Here is a 25,365-nt window from a genome sequence, read left to right as displayed (position 1 = left end):
TTAAACTGGAGAGCTTGAGGGGGTTCAGATAACCCAGTCCATAGCTGCTGCCCCTCATTCTCCCTGACAGCAGGGGAGGAGTCAATATGAAAATGGAATCTATAGCTAGGGTTGCCAACCTCCAGGTACTAGCTGGAGATCTCCTGCTATTACAAGTGATCTCTAGCCAACAAAGATTAGTTCACCTGGAGAAAATGGCCTCTTTGGCAATTGGACTCTATGGCATTGAAGTCCCTCCCCTCCCCAAACCCCACCCTCCCCAGGCTTTGCCCCAAAAGCCTCCCACTGGTGGCGAAGAGGGACCTGGGAACCCAATCTGTAGCACATCCCTGAAAGTCTTGTCTATGTCTCTCATCCTCTCTTGGCTTCTGCAGGTCAGTAACCTTTGCCTGAGAACCAGGAGCTTATTGGTCCAGGCACACACCCACAATTTGGATCCCACAGGCAGACAGTCACACATGCAATACACTATTGAGAATACTGTATAGCGCCCCCTCCCCCCGCTTGCTGAATGGTCCGTAACTGGCCTGGCTTGTGCACATTTTCAGAGCTGCAAAAATTCATCAGGTGTTTTTTCCTGCCTGAACATTCAGATAGGGGAAGCTTCACCAGGTGAATTTCTGGCTGTCACCCAACTGTTAGGAACTCAAGATACTTGTCACCAATATCAATGACAACTGTATGTGGCGCTAAAGGAATTGCAGCAGCGTCTTCAGATATGACCAGGAGCGGCTCCAGATTCCACATTATGCAGGCTAATCACCCCCTAAAAATTGCAAAAGGAAAGAAAATATGTGTAAGTTGAGCCTAAAAAGACTGCTTTGCCAGGATCTCAGGAGATAAATAAGCCCTGGAGCAGGAGTGTCAAATGGATCCGGCCCCTTGAGAGCTCTTATCTGGCCCGCAAGCCAGTCAAGGCAACCACCCCCTCCAGTCCCAATCTGGGCTGGCGAGGCATGGCCCAGCCCAACCAAGTGACATTTATGTCATATCCAGCCCTCGTAACAATTGAGTTCGACACCCCTGCCATAGAGGCTGGAAGACCCCACTCTTTAGGGAAAAGGGGCTACTAGGTTATCACGAAGCAAATGAGCTCTTGGGCATCCAATCTGATTAACCCCCCCCCACACACACACACACACACACACGCAATCTGAAACTTTTGCACACTCTGTTTTCTTCCTGATTTCCTCTACTGCAGCTGTTTGCATGTGGGAAATCCTCAGCTATGGCAAGCAGCCCTTCTTCTGGCTGGAGAACAAAGATGTGATCGGGGTGCTGGAGAAGGGGGACCGCCTGCCCAAGCCTGACTCCTGCCCGCCTGTCCTCTACACTCTGATGACACGCTGCTGGGACTATGACCCCAGCGACAGGCCCAAGTTCAAGGAGCTGGTCTGCAGCTTGAGGTAAGCAAGAGGCTGGCCCTGGCGACCGCCGAGTCCGCCAACTCTTGGTTTTACAGGCCAACGTTTGCAGCACAAAAACAGAGAAGTAGGCATGATGACATGATTTCCTCTTGTTCTGCATCATTCTGCAATGGCTTCCAATTTTGGATAGTTTAAAGCAGGGGTGTCAAACATAGGGCCTTCAGGCTGGATCTGGCCCCTTGAGAACTCTTATTTGGCCCGCGAACCAGTCGAGGCAGCCACCCCCTCCCCAGTCTGGGCTGGAGAGGCATGGCCAGCCTGACTAAATGACATTTACGTAGGGTTGCCAACCTCCTGCATCTGGAAAAAATACTTACCTGCATTCCATACCTGAAAGATAAAAAACAAATATTAGTCTACAGGACTGTGCATTTTGAATAACAGGATATCACACTTATATGTATTTTTATATGTATGTCTTTGTGGTTTTGTATAATACAGTCTTTTGTATAACTATACTAGGTGTACAGTGGGTCTGTGTCAGATTTTGTACTACCATATTTGTACATAGAGGTGTCACCTTTGGATTACTAGCTGGAGATCTCCTGCTATTACAACTGGTCTCCAGCCAATAGAGATCAGTTCACCTGGAGAAAATGGCTGCTTTGGCCATTGGACTCTATGGCATTGAAATCCCTCCCCTCCCCAAACCCCGCCCTCCTCAGGCTCCGCCCGAAAAACCTCCCGCCGGTGGCGAAGAGGGGCCTGGCAACCCTACATTTATGTCATATCTGGCCCTCGTAACAACTGAGTTTGACACCCCTGGTTTAGAGTGTGGCTTTGTTTATTTATTTTTAAAACATTCATTCCACATGTTTAGCCACGATGGGTGCATTCAAGTTCTCTTACATTATACACAAGGAAGATAAGCAGCAGCAATGAAAAAGAGTAGCAAAGCAAAGCCCAAACTAGTAAGAACAGCAGTGGCAGGGAGATACATAGGGTACTTCAACCTTTGTTTTAAATGGTATTCTGCCAGAATCCAGGTGGAGACTGTGACTTCATTAGGCATTGTTCTCACTGCTTTAAACATACCACATGCACTAGAAACATGAGGGCTTCCCCCCAAAAAAAATCAACTCTGAAATTCTCATACAGCTCACTCTGCACCCAGTGTTGCATTCCACGCTTGTTTCCTCCAGCCGTGGCCCTTTCCCAGTTGTCCTGGTGCATCTGTGTGTGTGGGGGGGGGGGGAGGCAAAGCTCCACTATAAATGACTTGTTCAAAGCCAACCAGCGAGTTTGGTTCAGGAGGATTCAAATCTAGGCTTGAGTTGTCTGCCCGCCACTGGGTGGCTTCTGCTTTCAGCTTGTAGCACATTGCAGCCTGGATGGATTGGTTTTTTTTCCCTTTCCTTTTCTTTTCTGGTGTGTGTGTGGGTGGGGGGTATGTTTCTGTGGAATCCTACGTTGGGGCAGGAGGCTTTGAACCTGATGTCCATTTGGCTGAGTCCAGCAATAGCTCAAGCTTGTGACGTCCCCTTGATTGTCTCTGATTTGGATGAAAACTGACCCAAAGCCACGCTGAGAGTTCAGGGGCAGTCCTCAGTGATTCTCTGGCCTCAGGCAAAACTTGAAGATGGTGCTCCTGACTCACTGAGGCAAGGGGAAGGGTAATCAGCCATAAGGCAGTGCCCCCCTAAACTACAGTGGATCACCCTCCCTCCATGCTGCCTGAGTCTTGGGCACCCCCGACTACCCTACAGCTGGTCGATATCCCCCACGTGCTGTCTGAATCTCAGGAAGCACTTGGGTCCGGGGATGAGCCATGGTGGTGGCTTCCAGCAGTGACTAGAGCAGCTGGCTGCAGGGTGGTGGTACAGAGACACCCCCCCCCCCAAGTGCAAGGCCCAGGGCAGCTGCCTTAGATGCCCTGTGGCTCAGACGGCCCCCCTTTGAGATCTTTGCAAGCAGCAGATGGTGCTGCTTTGTAAAGCTGAGTTGGTCTGTTCCGTTTTTCTTCCCTGTTCGATAAAAGTGACATTTACCAGATGGAGAAGGACATCATCCGGGAACAAGAGAGGAACAACCGCCACCGCCCCCCCAAAATCATGGAGCCTACCTCTTTCCAGGAGCCCCCTCCAAAGGTAAGAGGAAGAAAGAGGCCTCTTGGAAGTGCAGGCAAACTTGTTGTTATTTCATCTTTTGGCTTTTAAAGGGGAAAAGTTCATACAAATGTGGCAGAGAGAGGGGTGGCCCCTCAGCACCTCCTGGATTTAGTAATGTTTAAATCTCACAACAGCTTGTGCTGTAGCGAGAATAACATACCGGATCTTTCATTTTATCCAATTTAAATTGTTTAAATCAAATAAATACGATCTTAAAATTATCCCCCAGGATTTACACAGGGGTTGTCATAGCAGTGTTATCAAAGCAAATACTGTTATCAACACACACAGAGATATATCGGTAATCTTAATTTTTTTTCTCTAATCCAGAACAAGCAACAGTCAATTTCTGCAATCATAATACTTCTTTCTCAGTATAATCATAATACTTCTTTCTCAGAGAGCCAGCATGGTGTAGTGGCTAAGAGTGGTGGACTCTAATCTGAAGAACTGGGTTTGTTTCCCCACTCCTCCACATGAGTGATAAACTCTAATCTGGTGAACTGGGTTTGTTTCCTCACATCTACACATGAAGCCAGCTGGGTGGCTTTGGGCTAGTCACAGTTCTCTCCCAACTCTCTCAGCCCCACCTACCTCACATGGCATCTGTTGTGGGAAGAGGAAGGGAAGGCAATTTTAAGCCGGTTTGAGACTCCTTAAAGGTAGAAAAAAAAAACAGGGGTATTTAAAAAACAACAACAACTCCAAACCCAACATTACCTACATTTACCCACATTCATAAATGATGTTCAGCGTTTGATTTTTGAGCAACCGTCTTTGCAAGTCTTGGTTATCTTCACCAGATCCCCTCCACACACCAATAAAATCTAAAATCTTTAGACTGGATCCTGCAAAATGTGAACAAGATTTTCTGTGGATGTTGCCATCTTCCTCTTTTTCCAGAAGTCCCCTGTGGCAAACAGGCTATGGGTCATGGCAGCACTGTGAACAAAATGCCATGGGGTTGCAATGAGGAGGGAGAAATCAAGCAAAGCTGCCCCTCCTGGCTGTTCTGCCAGGCAAGTTTCCACTCGTGTAAGAGAGTCCATTGGTGGAAGTGGGGGGTGATTTTTACCCAGGATCCCTCCTTCACTGCACCTTCCATTCCTTGTTGCATTTGGGTCGTGAGGCATCAGCTTCGCAGAGGTCTCGGAGGCAGGAAGATGCTTGTGAGCTTCTGCTTGCAGTCTGTAGAATGCTGCCCTCCTTTTCACCTCTGCTGTCACATTTGGAAAGATGCAGGTAGTGGAACATTTCTAAGCATGGACTCATTCACTTTGGGTACAAAATAATTGTAACTGCATTATCATGTCAAACAAAAGAACATTTTAACCATCACCCATATCCATGTTAATTTTGTTTAGGAACTGGATATTTAAAAAAACGTGCAGAAGATTCAAAATGATTCCCAAATATTTGATTTCCTGCTTTGTTTTTCCAGCCCAGCAGGCCCAAGTACAAGCCACCTCCTCAGACTAACCTGCTGGCTCCCAAGCTCCAGTTCCAGGTAAAGACTCCAGTTCGGGTTTGCCTTAGCCAGGGTGGCTGAAGGTTTCCCCTCCTTGAGTTCCAGTTTGCTCCATATATTCTATTCTGATAGGAAGTTTATCATTCTTGCCAAACTTACATAGCCAGCAGTACAGGCATTCCTCCAGAGCTGTGGATCTTCTGTCCCCTTGGTGTCTTTTGCTGCGTTCGTAGCCGCTGCTTGACGCTTCTCAGGATTTCTACGACAGCCAAAGCAATGTAGTGAGTCTGCCCCATAACGGTTCCAAATGCCACACTGGAAACCTGTTTTGAGGCTTTGTGCTTTTTGTCACGGTGCATTGAACAAGTCAAGGTTTTATGGCCAAACTGAACCTTGTGGAAGTCCTGCAACAGGTTCATTCCCTCTTTGACTGTAACTGTTGCAATATTGCCTTGTTTAAAGCTCAGCTTGGAATTCCTACGTCTCCGCAATGATGTCGCAGCACCAGGCATTGTGTGTGACGTTCAAATGTTACATGTTTTTGTCTCTAAGAAGTACATCCCCTCCATGTTGTAAGGGCAGGGCAGAACCTAGCTATGCTTCTCTGTTGGCAGTCAGCCCCTGGCAATGGGCTTCTGCAATGCTGCCCTGTATGGGTGATTCTTTCAGTAATAAAGACACCTTTGCTTTAGGCCATCCATTTTCTCCTCCCTTGAAGTGGGACTTACAACTTCTGTTTCAATCTACCGTCCCATCCCAGCCAGTTTCTTCATTACTTGTGGGAGTGGTGAGTTTAGGAAGGCCATTTAATAAATCATGTACATCTATTGGCTATTTATTGGTCATGACGTGATTGTTGACAAAGGGCTGTCTGTTTTCCCAGTAACCACCCAGTGCAGTCTTCTACATTTTTAGTCTTTCTAATTAAAAAAAACAAAACTTTTTCGGCCATACAGCTTAAGCACTCATGTGGCCCTTTTAGAACAAGGAACCCAATTTGTGCCCTTGATGGCATGATGCCCCCTGTCCTGAGTGAAGCAGAAAGGCAAAACAAAAATTACTATAAACGTCTGGAAGAAAGAGACCTGGTCACTGTCATTGGTGACTTCTGGATTTAATTGTGATGCCTAGCAGCGTGCAGAATACAAGAAGGCAGGTTCCTGTTCACAAGTAGAAAATAATAAGGGGGGGAAATGGGTTCTTTGTAAGTCTTACGATGGACTATTCAAACTTCCATGTAATTGCAAAGGATTGCAAAGTGGCTTTCACCCCGCAAGCTTTTTTTTTGCAATGAAATAAAAGCATCATTCTTCATGAATGCTGTTCATATCAAGCTGTTTTCTGGTATCGAACAAGGTTGATCCCCTAGCGGGGTTTCTAAATGCTGATGTGAAAACCATAAAATGTCTCTGATGCCAATGCCCAGTGCCTCTCATCAGAAAATCCCATCTAGCCTGAATGCAAGCGGGCGAGCTCTTTCCTGTTGTCCAGCTGCCGTGTGAAAGTCTTCTTCCAAAGTGTGCTCTCTCTGCTCCTCTTTGCGCATCTACTGCCTAGCCGTGTCTGGTTTTGTGTCCGTTGCCTTTTGCTTCCCCCTCCCCAGGTGCCCGAGGGTCTGTGTGCCAGCTCGCCAACGCTCACCAGCCCCATCGAGTACCCATCATCACCCGTCAACTCCCTGCACACCCCACCGCTCAACAGACACAACGTCTTCAAGCGCCACAGCATGAGGGTAAGATGTGGCTGGCAGATGGGCCTGGCGCACAATCCCAGTGCTAAGAGGAAGGTGGGGCTTTAGTGGCCAGTAAGATGCATGTGTATGACTGTGCTGATACTGGTATGTTATTTTGCTGCCCTTTGCATTCTCCGTAGATAGGTGGGGGGGATCTTAATCTTTTAACTTTCTGAATGGTTGAATGCCTGGAAATGTTGAACAAGAGTCAGCATTTGTGAAAGGGTTCCTGACTGCAAGGGAAGGCTGGTCTATAAGTGCTGAAGCCAACCTGGGTTTCTTTTTAACCCCACTGGATTTTCAAGTGTTCACACAAATTGCATGAATGCTGGTGTGATTCAGAAATGTAAGGATGGAGCTTCCTGATTCAAATGTCACTTCAGTCACAAACTCAGTAGATGCCCATTAGCAAGATACTGTTTTCTCACAATCACCCCCTCCCCCATTGACCTCTCTGAAAGAGAGGTTTAATAAGACAACCCTATATTAGCCTCATCGGCCCCGCGCTGTTCAATCTCAACCCTTGAAGCATCAAGCATAGCCAGGCTCTGCCCTAGGCACCGCCTGGCAACTGGCAGCAGATGTAGTGAGAACTTACTGGAGGGAGGGGCACATTTGTTGTCCTCATGCGATGACACAATTTATGGCACAACCCAGAAGCGATAGTGTCACGCTGGGGCAAGGCTGTGATGTTCGCTCAAAAACTCTACCATACAGTTCTGGGCTGAGTGCTAGAATGTTGTCTGCGGCATGACATTGTTGCTTCTGGGTCACGCTGGAAGTTGCATCGTTGTGCAGGGACTGTAATTGTGGTCCCCTGTGTTCGGCCAACCTGTTTCCACCCACCGACCAGTTGAGCGTTGGCGGACACCAGCTAGAATTCCTGGCAGAAGTGGGCAAATAGGAAGCCCACGCTGCCACCTGGCTTGCTGGGTGCCATTCTTTGCCTTCCCCAGATGCTGCCAGGTTCTGCTACTTGATTGTCTAGGTACCACCTAGTATCTCCTGGACTCCTTCCTTAGAGTCTCAAGTCTGCAGATGCAGAAGTATGGTACCCCCCCCCCCAACATATAGCCAGTGACGAAACAGGTACAACATGCATAGTCCTTCTAGAAAAACCAACAACCTAGATGGCCCTCAGCTCTTAAAATCAATTAACCATGTGAAATGGCCCAGAAGCTTACCTTTTAACAGAGCATTAGACTTATGAAGATAAACACAATGGCTCAGACTATTAGGAGACCGTATTCTTGGCCTGCTGTCCCTTTTATGCAGAGGCTTTATTTCCCCCTTATCGTTATAGCTTTGTAACAGGGAAAGCTTCTCTTCTGAGAAACAGAAAAGAACAGAAACAGACTCTCTTCTAGGCTTTTGGCCCACTCTGTTGCCAGGCGACATAGAGCCTGCAGCATTTCATCTTATTGTGGTGGCATAAGTAGGCCCTAATATGTCTGTTGTGTTCACTACACTTATGCTGGTAGTTGCAAAAAACCCTGGGTGTTCCATACCCTCTCCCCCCAATGTTGATTTCTAGATGACCTCCTCTATCTGAAGTACATTGCCTCTTCCAGAAGCAGTGTTCCAGGCTCCAAAGTGCCTCGGGGGTGCCTTTAGGGTTGCCAACCTCCAGGTGGTATGCAGAGAAATAATACCAAGCTCTGAACCTTACGATATCAAAAATCTATTAGTGACAAGGTGAAAATCATACAAAGTGACCAAAATGGAACTTATAACTATGATATGTTACAACATACAAAACTACAAACCGTAGCTGTAGTGACGCTACAAGATTCTACGAAGCAGCAAAGTTGCAAGCTCTATGATAGAAAAGTCTTTTTAGTTTGCAGAATAAGCGAACATCACTGTGATACAAAAGTCTTTTTTTGTGTATAAATAAATTTCTTTGCAGCATGAGCGATGACCGCGTTCCGATTGTCTGTACGTTCGCTCATTCTGCAAAGAAACATTTATTTTGCTTATTCTGCAAACTAAAAAGACTTTTCTATCATAGAGCTTGCAACTTTGCTGCTTCGTAGAATTTTGTAGCGTCATTACAGCTACAGTTTGTAGTTTTGTAGTTCTGTATGTTGTAACATATCATAGTTATAAGTTTCATTTTGGTCACTTTGTATGATTTTCACCTTGTCACTAATAGATTTTTGATATTGTAAGGTTCAGAGCTTGGTATTATTTCTTTGCATAGCGTGTCTAGTTAATACCAGTGCATCTTTTGTTTAACCTCCAGGTGGTGGCTAGACATCTCCCACTATTTCAAAGATCAGTTCACCTGGATAAAATGGCTGCTTTGGAAAGTAGGGTTGCCAACTTCCAGGCACTAGCTAGAGATCTCCTGCTATTACAACTGATCTCCAGCTGATAGAGATCAGTTCCCCTGGAGAAAACGGCTGCTTTGGCCATTGGACTATGACATCGAAGTCCCTCCCATCTCCAAACCCACCCTCCTCAGGCTCCACCCAAAAGAACCTCATGCCGGTTGCAAAGAGGGACCTGGCAACCCTAACTCTATGGCATTATACCCCATTAAAGTCCAAACCCCACCCTCCTCAGGCTCCACCCCCAAGATCTCCAGATGTTTCCTAATCTGGAGCTGGCAACCCTAGGCGCCTTCCCCTTCTGATGGAGTCATGGTGGTTGATCAATTGTACATGCGATTCACTTGAAGGGTTTGAAGTGTTCCATAGGCAACAGGCCCTTTCCAAGCAGGCTGCCATTCACCAGGTGGAGTTTTACCCTTTACTGGAGGCAATGTGGTAGGAGCAACAACATCTGAAGAAGAAATTAATGCTGCCTTACCATGATGTAGCTCATTACTTTTCTCTGTGCTGCCGTCTCTGCTGTCTCTGTGCCACCGTCTCTAATTCTCTGCCTTAACATAGTCCCAGACTGCCACTGACCCCCACTGCCTTTCTGCCTCAACTTGCTCTTCCTTCTCTTACGGTGTTATATGTTTGAAGTTCCAGAAGGGGCTGTGAGTGACTCCATTAGTCAGGGCCTTCATCCTTTTTGGGGGTGGGGAGGGATACTAGAAAGGGGAAGGATGCTTCTACAAAGCTGCACCTTTATTTGCCTACTCATTCACAGATCGCTGTGAAAATGCAGTACACACACCTAGCACTAACTAGAAAAGACCGCCCTCATGTTGTTTCTATGATCTCTTATCCTGGGATGAAAGAGAAATGAGTTGAGTATTTATTTTATTAAAATAAAATAAAATTCTTATAAAAACTATAAGAAAAAGACCCTCTGATCTTGTTGACGCTCTTTAAGAATGGAAAAATTTTCTTGCTAGATTAGACCCAAGGTCCATCTAGTCCAGCAGTGGTTTCCAGTAGGGTAAGTAAGAAACAGCTTCCTTGTCTCATTTCCAATTCTCTTTAAGAGATAAAACTTGTGAACAGAGCGGTCTCAGAAATAGCCTGAAGTGAAATAGTTATCCCAGGATAGCTGATCAAGTGAACAAAGTTAATACGGGTTTTGTTCTTTTCCCTCAAGGAGGAGGACTTCCTCAGGCCCAGCAGCCGGGAAGAGGCCCAGAAGCTTTGGGAGATGGAACGGGCCAAGATGAGGCAGCTTCTCGACAAGCAGCACAAGCAGATGGCAGAGGATTATCAGTGGCTGAGGCAGGAGGAGAAAGCTTTGGTGAGTGAGTGGAAGAGGAGGGTGGGTAATAACTAGGTTGCTGTCCAGTGTTTTTCCTTCTACAGTCTCTTCAGCAGGGTTGTACAAACTAGTTTAACTTGGAGGGATTCAGAGGAATCACCCTGTACGGAATATTGTCCCACTAATCAGTTTTTAAAGGTTCTTGATATAAATTGAGAGGTTATGAGAGGAAGAGATTTTTGAGCCAAATCAGATGTGGTCCCGGAGATTTGGGGTTAGGATCTCCTTCAGGGATGACTTGGTGTTCTCAAAACAACCATTTGGAAACTAAACTTATCTTGCTTGCATTGTCTGATGGCATACAAATTGCTCAAGTTGAGCACCTGATGCGGTTGCTTCAAATTTTTTGCAATTCAAAACAAACAGCATTTTGAATGATTTTCTTTTTATGCAGTGGCAGCATTCAGCCACTGTTGATGCATATTCACAATTCTGTGTGGTTTATATATGCCTCTGAGTCATCATGAATGGGCCTTGTATCCTTTAAAAACAACTACATTGGCGTGCATGCGCTGTTTGTGCGTCTGCACATTGTGAGGGGAATGAGGTCATAGGATCCAAGCCCAGGAGTTAGGGCTGTCTTTGTGGAACCCTTTTTGAAAAACTAAAATCCTACCAATCTGCTGATTAGTGTGAACCATCCAGCCCTGCCCTCTCCTTCCAAATACAGCCTGTCTGCAATATTTGAGCTGTTTCAGAATGATTTTACAACCTTTTTGAACATGCCGGGAGCAGGGGAGAGAAGCAGCATATAGCCCAATCCCAGAAGCTAAGCACCGTTGGTATTTGGATGGGAGATCACCAAGGAATGCTCTGCAGAGGAAAGCAATGGCAAATGACCTCTGTTTGTCTCTTGCCCTGAAAGCCTCATGCTGGAGTTACCATAAGTCAGTTGCAACTTGACAGCACATAAGTACATACATTGCTAGGGATCTGCGTTTGGGTAAAACCAAGCTAAAAATATAGTTGAAAAATACCTTATCGATATTTTTCGGTTGTATTCGGCTTCTCCAAATATATCCAGGATTTTTCAGGACACCGAAAAAATAGCTCCCAAAAAATCCCAGAAGTATTCAAGATTAACCAGGAGCATTGGGATCTGACATTTGCAGGCTCCCAGGATGGTTTTTACTCCCCCTCCCCATTCTTCTCCTATGTTTCTGTATCTCCTGGGGCTTAGTATCGGCTTGCCAGGCTGCTTTAGGTAAAGTTCTGTCACTTTCAAGGTTTTTTTTTTTTTTAAGTTTGTTCTTTGCTGTGTTGGGTTTTTGTTGGATTTGCATTTTTTTTTTTTTGGGGTGGATTCCTGCATTTTACCTTGAGATTATCAGGTGTTACATAGTTTTAGCTTCTCAGGTGTTACATAGTTTTAGATTCTCGGGTTTTACATTGGTTGAGCTTAGCATAGAAATAGCTGCAGTAATGTCCTATGGGGGAGATTCTGAGGTTTTATATTTTTCGTGGGGGTGGGTTTCCCTTCACAGAAAACCATGGGGGATGGTTGGGAGCACCTTGTTCAGGGGCCCATAGAATTGAACCCATTAGTCCAATTCACATGAAATTTGGGGGTTATCTAAAGGACAGGCACCAGCAGCTCCCCTGCAGTTTTGGTACCAGCACCTTTAAATACACCCCAGCCCTCCGGAAAGATTCATCATAGGCAATAATGGGGCTGGAAAATATCAGCTTTCCCCCCTTGAAAAACCCCAAAACCTCAAGTTGGATTATATCTCAGTGTAAATTTTAGAAATGTAAACTTTGGCCTCAGTAGTGTGAGAATTTGAACTGCAATTTTGTAGATGCATTTCCACCTTAGACTATAGCTTGTAACTACTGTGTGCCCTTCTTCTCCACCACAGGACCCCATAGCCTCTGTGAACAGTGACTCTTCCCCCCCAGTAAGTCTCCACAAAGGGCAACATCTCTAGCCTTGCAATCCTAAAAAATGCCTTCTGCTTCCCTTCTAAAACTTTACCCTTTCTTTCTTCTCCTGATAGTTCGAAAAACGATAGTTTAGATGTACATGGTCAAAAGGTCCCAAGGACTAATGCCCTGCCATAAGTCAGGGTCTTGTCTCCTTCTCAGTCTGTGCACTCCAGATTGTAAGAGGACAGATGTACTGCAGAGAGTTCTCCCCTTGAGTAAATCATTCAAGATGGCTGGAGAGCAAGTGACCCAGTTGGGTGAGTTCAGACATGAGACAAAACAACGGTTAAGAGGATCCTGTGAACATGATGAACATGATGATCTACTTCACTGACTATTGTTAGACAGGATCTGACAAACTAGGATCTGAACTGGTTCACTAATAACAGTTAATCCTTGTCCAAAGCAAAGGTGACAAAACCAGCATTTGTTGAGGGAAGCCAAGAAATGAGTGATTTTTTACGAGCCAAATTCTGGTTTCACAAGCCTACCATAGTTAAAATTCATCATAGTTTTACATTGTGTCTGAACCAAGCCAATGTTTTTCACGTAAATATAAGCCACTCCAAAAATGTGTGAATACAGGCACTATGCAAGAAGATGCCCCATTATCCAGTCTAGCCTCAAACAAAATAGCAAAATAATCTAGGAAAATACAACCCACACAAACACCAATATGGAACTTTTCTGTGAACAGAAGAGGAAGGGCTTCCAATTCATATCCACCATGCTTGGGAAAGCACATAAAAGGTAAATCTTTTTTTGTGCTGAGTCCTGAGCATTTTCTCCCAGAACAAAAAGTGATGGTTTTTGGAGAGATGCCTGACAAAACCCATCCTTTCTGTTCTATAATTCCATCCGCCCGAAAACACATGCCCTATCCTAGCATCTGATCAGATTTTCAGAGAACATAAACAGATACACTAAAAATTTTTCTGCAGCTTCATAATCCTTGCTTTCTTAGCCATGGCTGACCTTCCTTGCCAACCCCAAACCCCAGGAAGACTTCCCTACCCTCCCCATTCCCACAACCACACGTGCTAGCTGTCTCCCTCTGGGGTTCCTGTATTGCTGTCTTGTAGTCCCAGGAACCCCCAAAGTTCTTGCTGATAGCTCTTGAGATCTTTCATTTTCACTTGACACTAAAATATTAGCTCCAAGCAGACATCCCTGGGAAGGGCGTTCCAAAGGTATGCAGCCACCACTGAAATGGTCTTTTTCCAATTGTCACCCACTTAACCCTTAACACTGGTGGAGTCTCTGATAGGCAGGGCTACTGATAATGACCTGAGTGAATGGGCATGTTTATGTGGGAGAAGGTGGTCCTTCCTGGCCTGAGCCCAGGTTGTTTGGAGGTTTCTTGGACAAAACCATCACTTTAAATTGCATCAGGGAAGAGGATTTCATTCTTAAGCCCTTTCCACTTTTGCCTGTTGCTTGCCTTTTCCTTTCCTTTCCTCTTGAACATCCAGGTTGCTGCTGTCTATTGCCTCTGCTGTTCCTGGGCACCAGAAGCAGGAGCGCACCAAAGTGGGGTGGAAAGCTCCCTTTGATCAGCTGCTATAGCAAATATGCTGCAAAAAAAATAAAATCCCCTATAAAATGTTACCCTCCACAGCTGTCTGAAATTGCACAATTTCTCTCCTTTTGCTGCTTATTTCCAGCTTCTCTCCACACCATTCAATTGTGTTGAAATCTTAGTTTTCAGTGGATTTCTTGTTCCTTTTTCAGAAACTTCCTGAGAAGGAGACAGGCTACAGTGAGTATTTATCCCAATCTGTCCCATTGTTATCTCCATGGAGATGCTCTAGTGGCACAATCCCTTTGTCATCTTAGCTGCACAAGACACTGTTGTTTGTTTTTAAATCATTGTTATTTATCCCCCCAATACATTTACCACATAAAATAACTTGATTTCTGCTGCAACTGTATCCAAAAACCACTATGTACTTTTTTTTAAAAAAAAGCCTGTAAATATATTGAAATGCCACCTGTTAATTGCTTTATTAGTCAGGTAATTATCAGATTTTATATTTAAATAAGCCGCCCGAGTGATAATATTTTGTGTATGTGTGTGTTGAGGTGTATAACTGTAATAAAAAGCTCTTTGTTTCCTTTTATTGATGGCTTAGCTGAGTTTACGGGGCACCCCAAGAAGCCACCCAGATTTGTACCTCAGGTATGTACTTAAACTCCATGCCATAGTGAGTTGCTTCCTTTCCAGTTTGGTGCTGGACTCTGGGCTGATTCAGATACAGTATTGAGGTACATGGGTCAAGGGCGGAGCTGCCACAAGCCGTCTTTTTTGGGGGAAGGGGCATGGCAGATATCCACAATATTATGATAAACTCCCTGGAAATCTGTAGAAGTTGAGGGCAGAGTGAGCTACTATCTCAGGAGCACTGGGCTAAGAACGATTTTGAATATGGGATTTCCGCAGCCATTGTGGGCCTACCTCTCACCAAAGCAGTTATCCTGTATCTCTGCCATTCCACACAGGGGAAAGGCTAGGCCAGAACCCATCTCCCAGGTATGCCAGCTGTGTTCACAGTTTTTTATGTGGACGTCCATCTCCTCTTGTGAGGCCCCCTGCCATTGCAGGATGAAACGGTACAGCCTGTACAGATCCCCACAAGAGTGGACGCCATAAGAATGGCATGCACACTGTTCACCAGACATTTGCAGACTGTGTGTGCCATGGCACATTAAGTGCACCCACTAGAGGTCCTATGGGGAAAGTCCTATGAGGAAAGGCTGAAGGAGCTTGGTATGTTTAGCCTGGAGAGGAGATGACTGAGAGGTGATATGATAAACCATCTTCAAGTACTTGAAGGGCTGTCATATAGAGGATGGTGCAGAGTTGTTTTCTGTTGCCCCAGAAGGTTGGACCAGAACCAACAGCTTTAAATTAAATCAAAAGAGTTTTCGGCTAAACATTAGGAAGAACTTCCTGACAGTTGGAGCAGCTCCTCAGTGGAACAGGTTTCCTCAGGAGGTGGTGGGCTCTCCTTCTTTGGAGGTTTTTAAGCAGAGGCTAGATGGCCATCTGACAACCGTGCTGATTCTGTGAACTTAGGCAGATTATGCGAAGGAAGGCAGGAAGGTTTGTCGCGGTCCGTGCCGTTAAGGTAACCAAGCTCTTAGAATTGACCCCTTCCTGAAAAGGGATATTTTATCTTATTCAGCCTGCTACTCACTAAGCAGGGATCAACCCTTTCCACCTCTTGCGAGATAGACTTTCTCTTGAAATGTTCCAGTAAAAATATGAAACGAATATATGAATAAAATACTATTTATTTCACATAAAATATATGCATGTAAATGGTTACAGAAATAAAAACTATATTAGTTAGTTCAACAGGAACAAAATGTTATCTTATGTATGCAAGCAATATTAGCAATATCAACAATCTCTATGACTATATGAGAGTTTCCCAAGTACATATTTCATTCAGGAAATAATACAGTTTACAGAAATCTTGTAAAATAATGGTTAGTGCATTGAATAAGTATTCTAATTCAAATTATTTAAATATAAGACATACTTTACCCAGTCATGTCATTGCAGCGTTTCTGTAAGGAGTCTATAAATTCACTTAGAATAATTAGATTACCTTCAGGTATTCTCTAAGTTTTATTCTGTTATTTCAATGCCTTTAGTAGTTGTAAAGGTAGGAGAGATCTCTTTGGTTCCATAGTTTCATGTTAGAGCTGATACTATAGCTCTTCCAGTAGTCTGTTTGTGATTGAAGGCATGAGACCATAGAGTCTCTATATGTTTGAGGTTTATGGGTCTGAAGCCCATGTTCAGATTAGAAAAGGCTATGTGAAAGCCATCTTTGAGTATGCATTGCTGTAAGCATTGCTGTATAGCTAAGAGCCACCTTGATGGTTTTGCTATACTGTAATTAATCCGTATTTGAAGCTATGTGTAAAGCTTAACATTATGTGTAGAGTATAAACTCTATTTGGCAATCTCTCTGACAGTGCCAATCTTTAGAGAGTACTGAGTATAGTACAGTTTAAGAGCTTAAGGCTCCATGGATCTCCATCCATGTATTCCAGTTATATGTATTCCAATTGGAGTAATTCTATGTGTTAGCCATTGTTGGCTGTAATGCATGTTTATGTATGCATGTGTATGTCAGACAGTTCTGTGTGAGACCTCAGTCTTAGAACTGACTGCAGAGTATATTCAGTGCTTCCTCCTTGTGTAGAGAAACCCCTGGAATATGCTCTGGTAATGGGCTTCTTGGAGAAGCTGCATTTACATCTTGTCTGTCAGAACTGGGAAGTCTGTGTAAAGCATAGACCTTATGAGAAGACATTAGTCTTGTTAGAACAAATGAGCTCTCAATGTCACCATATTCAAACATGGTAAGATCCATACCCTTATAATCCTTAGAGTATAAGGGCCTTCATCACATATTCAGGATGAAGCATTGTACAGTCAGTTATCCCAGACAATCAGTCTTCAGAGAGACAGACTGTGTGGCATAATACCTCTCTCTGTGAGAGTTCTCCAGATTTAGAGACAAGAATAAATTATTGTTCCTAATTCACGAAAGAATCAGGTTCCTAATTCATGCAAGAATTAGGCTGCCAAGGTTTTACATCTTTGGTAGATGGAGGAAGTCCATAGGTCAGTAGGTTTAGACCATCAGGAACCTCTCTAACCTGTAGTCAGAGAAAGGTCTCTATTTATACCTTTTCAGAGCCTTTATCTTGTAGATGTGCTGGAATAGGTCCAGTCAACTTTGGTTCTAGAATCCCTTAGCTAAAGCATTCTATAAATAAACAGTAACTTAGCTAATAGGTCTTATAAGCAGTACTATGCACTTGACTGCCATCTGCAGTAGTTAGTAGATATGACATTGTCTATCATTCCTTGTCAAGCAGTATGTTTTGCTTAATCAGCTGAGCACTCCTGCAGTTGTGACCTTCAGCTGGGACAGTAGTATTAAATGATTACAATAGCAGAACCTTGGGTTGCTTCCACAGCATAGCAAGTTACTAGCCGCGGGCTTGATACTGTCACAGGTGTTCCAGTTTATGAAGTGACATCATCTTTGTAACACATTTCCGTCTTTATGAAGCCTAATGGGACATGCTTTCATACCAAAATCCTGGTCATACGTTGGGGCCTGCGACAGGTTTGCAACAGGGTTTGGCTCTCGTGGCCCTTTCTCACTTGCCCAGGGAAATGCCAATAGCCACTGTGGAGTTAGGAAGCAATTTTCCTCCAGGCCAGTTTGGGCAGGGATCCTAGAGGGTTTTTTTTTTTTTTTTTTGCCATCTTCTGGGCATGGAGCAGGGGTCACTTGGAGTGTTGGGGGGGAGGTAGTTGTGAATTTCCTGCATTGTGCAGGGGGTTGGACTAGAGGCCTTGGTGGTCCCTTCTAACTCTGTGATTCTATGATTCTACAAAAGTGCTGCCATGCTTTTAGTGGGCCCAAAGGCCTTATCCCCAGAAGAAGGCACTTCCTTAATCTCTAAGGATATAAGAAGAGCCCTGCTGGATCAGACCAGTAGTCGATCTATTCCAGCATCTTGTCTCACACAGTGGCCAACCAGTTCCTGGGAACTTGGTTTCCCTGTGCTGGCCATTCATGCCTCTTTCTTTTTGGTCCCTTTTGGGGACACTAATTCTGCTGTTTGTCTGTGTCAGGTTCAACTAGATCATTCACTCCCTCCCCATGTAGAAACTAGGGTTGCCAATTCCACCTTTGAAAATTCTTGGAAATTTGGGGGCAGTGCCTGAGGAAGGTGGAGTTTACAGAGGGGAGAGACCTCAGTGAGGATATGATGTCATAGTCTGCCCAAAGCTGCCACTTCATTCATGGGAACTGATCTCTGTAGTCTAGAGATCAGGTGTAATTCTGGGAGAATTCCAGGCCCCACCTGGAGGTTGGTAACCCTAGCAGAACCACAGCAGACTTTTCTCCCTTCAGAGGAGGTTAACCTAGAATCCTGACTCATGCAGAAGTGCAGAGTATGGGCTCCTCTGAGAGCAGATGGCACATCTTACACACCCTAAAACTTTCCTTTTTGGATCTTAGTGTGTTTCTTATTTCTATTTTCTAACAAAAATAGTATTCTATGACCTTAGGCAGTTCATGAGAGGGAGGGCATCTTGGCCATCTTCTGGGCATAGAGTAGGGGTCACCGGGAGTGTGTGGGGAAGGTAGTTGTGAATTTCCTGAATTGTGCAGGGGGTTGGACTAGATGACACTGGTGGTCCCTTCCAACTCTATGATTGTATGAGTTTGGGAAAGCCTGTCCTACACTATCCTGTCCTTTTCAGATGTCACTTCAGCCCACTCCTACGGCCAACCTGGACCGGACGGACGATGCTGTATACAGCGATGTCATGGACCTGGTGAAGGCTGTTTTGCAGCTTAAGAACGAGGTCAGCAACCATCCACCGGAGCGGTACATCCTCGTTGTGAAGGTAACATGGATCTTGCCACCACCTTTGGGGCAGCAAGGAATCAGGGAAAGCTCATGGAATGGGAGGTTGTGGGAGGCCATATTTATTACCCTTGAGGATGGGATCCTGAGGATGAACAGTGGGGCCAGCCTTGGGATGCTTGTGAGCTTCCCAGAAGTGTCTTGGTTGAGCTGTGCTCAAGACAGAGTTCTGGACAAGAAGGATCTGCTCTGATTCAGCACAGGCAGACAGTATGTTCTTAAGGCAGACATGCGGCAAATTAGTCTGAGAGCTGCTACCCTGAACATAGGAAGCTGCCTTTTGCTGAATCAAAATGTTTGGGCCAATATGATCGATTATTTATAGAATTTATTATTGATTATTGATCTCTGACTGATCATGTAAAGAGCTTCATGGTGCGTTTGGACCCTTCTTTGTTATCAGAGAAGCAGGTTGCTGTTGTGGCCAAGGCTGCCTACCTCTAGTTACATGCCATCTGTAAACTATGCTGCTTTCTGTGCTCAGCCAGTTTGCCTCTGCCGATACACATTTCTGTAACCTCTCAGAAGGATTACCATAACGTGCACTATGTGGAGCTGCCCTTGAAGATATTCAGAAACTTCAGCTAGTCCAAAATGCCACTGTGTAACACATGATCATATGGCACGTGTGTTAAAACACATACAAGTACCTATTTGCTTCCCAGCAAAATTCAGCTGCAGGTTCTTCCCTTTAAAGTTGTTCACAGCCTGTGGTCCACATAGTGGAAGGACTGCGTTGTGGCTCAGATTGGTACAGGTTTCCCTTCTGACTGTCCTTGCTGAACGATTAGTGCAATGATCTCCAGCTAGAAATTCCAGTTATTGCACTAACGTTGTGGAACATCTTGTTTTTGGATGTTCACCAGACCCCCTCCTTAGTGACCCTTTAGAACGGCCTGAAAGTCTTTTCTTTTTCAAAGAGTATTTTGATGATAATTAAGTAAACTGAAGTACTGGTCCTCGATTAAGGTATGCGGTGAAATGGGGGAAGAATGAGTGGACTGATAATCCTGGTAGCGTAGCCTCATGTACTCGAGAGTTCCAGAGCTACACAGAGAAAATCCTTTCTGTACAACAGCTGTCAGGGCCTTGATTTTGTGCTTTTTGTTTTCTCTTGGCAGAATGTGGGTCTCTCTCTTCGGAAGCTCATTGGAAGTGTAGATGACATCCTTCCAGCTTTGCCCTCATCTTCACGCCATGAGGTAGGCCTCAGCAGCAAGTCCTCTTTCTTGCCATTGGGTGAGATTGCTCAACTGGAGCCTTAGAAAGTTATCTCAGGTGGCCTGTGCTCCTAGGCCTTCTTTCGCCAAAGCCTGATGCAAATCCTTCCAAGATGATATCTCTCAAAGGATAATAATAAAGTGCTGTCAACTGACTTGTGGTGTTTTCAGTGCAAGAGATGGACAGAGGTGGTTTGCCACTGCCTTCCTCTGCATAGCAACCCAGGTCTTCCTTCATGGTCTCCCATCCAAGTACTAACCGTGGTCGACTCTGCTTAGCTTAATGAGCTCAGGCTGGTCTGAGCTATTCAGACTACTCTTTCAAAGGATGCACATGGCAAAATCTGTCTGCATTAATATTCTATGTAGACTTCCTGCCTCAGGATCCATAGCTCAATGGTGGTGGACTTGCTTTGCATGGAGAACTTCCCAGCCTCAGCCCTGGCATCTTCTGCTAAAAGTTGCTCAGGTTGCAGACTATCTTCCTGAAAGCTTGGAAGGCCACTGCCAACCAGAGTGGACAATTGTGAGCTAATTGGACCAATATCTGACTCAGTGTGGTAGCAACGGTGGTGGAAAGTGCTATCAAGTTGCACCCAACTTACGGTGACCCCGTAAGGGTTTCAAGGCAAGAGATGAACAGAGGTGGCTTGCTACTGCCTTCCTCTGCATATCAGTCCTGGACTTCTGTGGTGGCCTCCCATCCAAGTACAAATCTGGGATGACCCTACTTAGTTTACAAGAGCTGACGAGATTGGACTAGCAATAGTTATCCAATAATCAATTAATGAATGTTTTCTGCAAGAAAAAGACAAGTCCATTTGGATTTCAAATCTCTTCATCGCATTTTCCACATATGTTAATTCCTAGACGATAATCTGAACTGTGTTCAGTTTGGGGCACCACAATTTAAGAAAGATGTAGAGAAGCTGGAACATGTCCAGAGGAGGGCAACAAAGATGGTGAGGGGTCTGGAGACTAAGTCCTATGAGGAAAGGTTAAAGGAGCTGGCTGTGTTTAGCCTGGAAAAGACTGAGAGGGGATATGATAACCATCTTCAAGTACTTGAGGGGCTGTCATAGAGGATGGTGCCGAGTTGTTTTCTGTTGCCCCAGAAGGTCGAACCAGAACCAACAGGTTGAAATTAAATCAAAAGAGTTTCCGTCTAGGCATTAGGAAGAATTTTCTAACAGTTAGAGCGGTTCCTCAGTGGAACAGGCTTCCTCAGGAGGTGGTAAGTGCTCCTTCCCTGGAGGTTTTTAAGAAGAGGTTAGATGGCCATCTGTCAGCAATGCTGATTCTATGACCTTAAGCAGATGATGAGAGGGAGGGCATCTTGGCCATCTTGTGGGCATGGAGTAGGGGTCTTTGGGGGTATGTGGGGGGGAGGTAGTTGTGAATTTCCTGCATTGTGCAGGGGGTTGGACTAGATGACCCTGGTGGTCCCTTCCAACTCTATGATTCTGTGATCCCAAACCACTCTCATGGCATGAAGTGATACACTGCTTAGAGAGAAGATTTGTCTCTGAATGTCCTGCTAGAAAAGGGGAACGTGCTTTGAGGTGTCCTTTGAGTTAACCTGCTGCTTTTGTGTGTTATATTCCCCCTCCGGCAGATTGAGGGTACTCAGAGGCTTCTAAACAAGGACCTTGCTGAGCTAATCAACAAGATGCGCTTGGCCCAGCAGAATGCCATGACCTCCCTGAGCGAGGAGTGCAAGCGCCAGATGCTGACCGCCTCCCACACTCTGGCCGTGGATGCAAAGAATCTCCTGGACGCTGTAGACCAAGCCAAGGTGCGAGCCAACCTGGTGAAGGTCTCTTTTGAGTGACTGAGAGAGCTGGCCTTTAAAGTAACACACACACACACACATATATATATAACCCCTCCAGCTCCCCTGTCCCCCGTGCCACAAAAACACTTGTGTCTTTGATTTTGTCACGTCTGTCTTCTGAGAACAAAGGAGGAGACTCCTGAGAGAAGCCATGCTCAGGGCAGGGAAGAGACTTTTGTCTTCTCGCATCCCACAGAACGTGCTGCTGGGGGGGGGGGTTTACGTCCGTGAAAGACCCCCATCCTCTCATGGGGGATACTAGAGGCCATTCAGTGGGGTTTCCTGGACCTGCACCACTGGTGTCATCACAGAAAGTGGGTTCCTGTATTATGTTCTGCTTCCTTTCGGGTGCCTGCGACAGTGAGCGGTACCATCTGTCAGGTTGGTGGAGCAGATCAAAGGCAGGTGTGGGTGGGGTGGCTCGTGGGCCCCACGCTGTTCTCAGGGTAAGCCAGAGAAGGGTGGGTCAACGTTTCTCCTTGGTTGCTCCAAGGGTTTTAATGGCCTACTGGAAAAAAGGAGACTTGTTAAGTGATTCTCTTGATTAGAGAAATTTCCCATTGGGGATACTGGTTCATTGGAAGAGACTATTTTGCTTATTTGTATATTGTATAGAACAGTTTATTTAACTTAATTTGAGATGAACCAGTGTAGAGGGAGGATGGATCTTTAAATGATGTAGATCTGAAAGGAATGTTAAAAAAAAATCAAATCTGAAATTTCACATACGAACATAAATTGGCAAAAAAAAAAAAAAACATAAACACAAATCCCTTCCATCCCTTTAATGTGGAACTATGAAGCTTGAATATGGACATTGATTTAGAATTTAAAATCTGGTTTGAATTCCCTGGCGGTTTTTTTTTTTAAATTAAATAGACCTCACAGCCTTGAAACTCAGGCTTTGCTATAAAACAGTTTCATGGAAATCATGCAGGTTTTTGAAGTCTTGAAGCCATCCATTCTTTATTTTTTAAAAAACACACGATTGTTTTGAATGCAAGATCCGCCTCCCTCCCCAAAATTTTAAATCCGTGTGCTTTTTTTGTGCCTGAGAAGTAGGGTTGCTTGTCTTTTCTTAAAGAAAAGGCCTGGAGTGAGGTCAGCTGCTGACCTGAGCTTCTTTGTAATATTAACTTGTGTGGTAAAAAAAAAAAAAAAAGGCAACTGCACCAGAAACCTTCCTGTTGGATATGATTATTTGGTTTTAAACTGAACATTGTATGTTTTGGGGGGGCTCTTGCCACACTCATCTTAACAAAGCTGTTATTTTTGCCTGAGATAAATGAGGTACCCAATTCTCTGGCTGATCTTCTCTTTCTTTGTCGAGGGTTAAAATTGCTTCTTGGCACAGTCTTGTTAAAATACCTACTTATATATTTATGGTTCTTCCCCCCCTTCACCTCCATTTTATCCTCACAACAATGTCAGTTCACTTGACCATAAGAGAAGGAATAGTCCTATGAGGTGAATTAGGCTGAGAGGGATGGTCACTCAAAAGGGTTTCATGGCCTCCCCGGTTCTAGCCTTACCACTAGGCTTGCCTGGCTCTGTGTGGTCTGAGAGAACGTAGCTTAGTTTGAGAGCCTGCAGGAATGACGTGGTGCTTGCACAGGGGACCTTTACCTTTAATTTGCATGCAGACGGTCCTGGCAAGTCCAGGTTCAGGGAGGAAAGGGACATAGCCATTTGGTAGAGCGTGCGTTTTGCAGTCTGGAGGTCCAAGATTCAGTTTCCCAGTAAAAAGATTGCAAGTGGTGGGTATTGAGAAAGGGCTTTCTGCTGCCAGCTGGAGGAGACGGTACTTGGCTTGATGGGCTTGGTTATGAAGCAGCTTCATGTGCTCTTGAGCAGTTCCTCAGACTGCAGTGTTACGTATGGCATCATGGGAGATAGTTCCACTGAACTCAGTGGTACAGCTCAAATTTTACCGTTGCCAGAGCTTCATGTATGAAAGCTTATATCTTAGCCTCAACATTTCCCCCCCCCCCCATGTACAATATGGGACTAATCATATTAGCCTACCTTACAGGGCTGATGCAAGTATTTCAACAGTGGGCGAAGTGTTTTGAATTTTGAAAGCACTACAAAGATACTAAATAGTATTGTTATTATTTATTTTCTTTCAATCATTTTTCCTTCATTCTTTTCTGGACCTGACTGCTCTATGATCCAACAGCCTCCTTGTTGCCTTTTATGTATGTCTTTTTAATCCACTGAGGAAATGACAGATCCTTCCATTCATATATTGTATCTTCATGGTGTTTGGATGTGTCAATTCACTTTGCAATTTCTCAAGTATGATGCGCTCCAGAGCAGAAGCTTTAGCACCCAGGCAGGTTTGAGCCCCAACACCTCTCGGGTCTGAAATGAAGTGGGCTGGACCTGCCTGGAACCTGTGTGGGATGCCTGGGGCAGGAGTGGGCTGGATCTGCCTGGGGCATGTGCCATGCCTGGAGAGGGGCGAGCATTGCCCAGTGGTGGTGCGAGCCAACAATGTGATCAGACTGCACTGTGTACTGCTAGCCACTCTCCAACCACAGAATACGTACCAAGCAACACCATGGCAGGATTTGCATGTGTGCATACACACCTCAACATCGATCAGCCAAGCCCAAGAGGTACATTCAGTCTGACACATCATCATTACTCCATATGTGTGTAGGAATCCAGTCCAATGTAGGTGATGAAGGATTCCAGGGTGTTATAAGTACCGGGATGCAGAGAAACTACTTCTGGTCCTTCCTATGAAATAAACTCTGGTCCTCCCTTTGAAATACACTCTTGGATTCACTGCATAAGACTAAAGAATTCCTAATGTGCACCATGAGAAAAAAAAGAGTTGAATGGTACCAGTTGTGTAACAGAAGCAAAGCGGTTGCTATGGAAATGACCAAAGAAACCAGATGAGATGTAATTACTCTGCGGACGGAGGAGTAGATGTGAAAAAAACTTATTATTTTTTAGCAAATTCAATGTTTTGCAAGATGGTGGGAGGGATTATGTGCTCCCCATGCTGTTCTACAATGGATGGGTCATAGTTTGCAATCTGGCAATTCCCCTCTGCTGCCATTTCTTTGAGCCAATGTCACAGGACTGCGACGGCAAAAACTGATGACAAGCCATAGAAAGGACAAGAGGAGGAAATCTGTTGGCAAGACCATCAGAAGGGAGCCTCAGCAGTGTGCCACCCAGCCGGCTTAGCAATGGGACCGAGCTCCCTCTTCTCCAGCCCTGAACACTGGCAGCGGATCAGGAGTGTGATAGCTACAAGCTGGCGTGACGGATGTGCGGAAGAGGAGTTTTTTCTGCCAACTTCCATGGCACACAAACTGAAGAAAATTCGGTACTCAACTAATTTTCTAACAGTTAGAGTGGTTCCTCAGTGGAACAAGCTTCCTCAGGAGGTGGTGAGCTCTCCTTCCCTGGAGGTATTTAAGCAGAGGCTAGATGGCCATCTGTCAGCAATGCTGATTCCATGGCCTTAAGCAGATGATG

General features: G+C 45.0%; 1 protein-coding gene across 1 annotated transcript in view; it reads left to right on the top strand.

The window, feature by feature from the left end:
* The window catches only part of PTK2B (protein tyrosine kinase 2 beta), a 47,749-nt gene extending 25,850 nt beyond the window's left edge, over nt 1-21,899 (top strand). Inside the window, exons 20-30 of the mRNA XM_056853694.1 lie at nt 1,202-1,406; nt 3,406-3,514; nt 4,977-5,042; nt 6,607-6,735; nt 10,249-10,395; nt 12,276-12,314; nt 14,074-14,101; nt 14,475-14,521; nt 18,647-18,793; nt 19,935-20,015; nt 21,649-21,899. Coding sequence (XP_056709672.1) covers nt 1,202-1,406; nt 3,406-3,514; nt 4,977-5,042; nt 6,607-6,735; nt 10,249-10,395; nt 12,276-12,314; nt 14,074-14,101; nt 14,475-14,521; nt 18,647-18,793; nt 19,935-20,015; nt 21,649-21,864 — 1,214 coding nt within the window. The 3' untranslated portion in view covers nt 21,865-21,899. The remainder of the gene's footprint in view (nt 1-1,201; nt 1,407-3,405; nt 3,515-4,976; nt 5,043-6,606; nt 6,736-10,248; nt 10,396-12,275; nt 12,315-14,073; nt 14,102-14,474; nt 14,522-18,646; nt 18,794-19,934; nt 20,016-21,648) is intronic.
* The last annotated feature ends 3,466 nt before the right edge of the window (nt 21,900-25,365 follow it).

The sequence above is a fragment of the Euleptes europaea genome, chromosome 7 (assembly GCF_029931775.1).
Source record: "Euleptes europaea isolate rEulEur1 chromosome 7, rEulEur1.hap1, whole genome shotgun sequence".
Classification (NCBI taxonomy): Eukaryota; Metazoa; Chordata; class Lepidosauria; order Squamata; family Sphaerodactylidae; genus Euleptes; species Euleptes europaea.
Note: the sequence above shows the minus strand (reverse complement) of the source record. Positions and strands in the feature narration are given on the sequence as shown.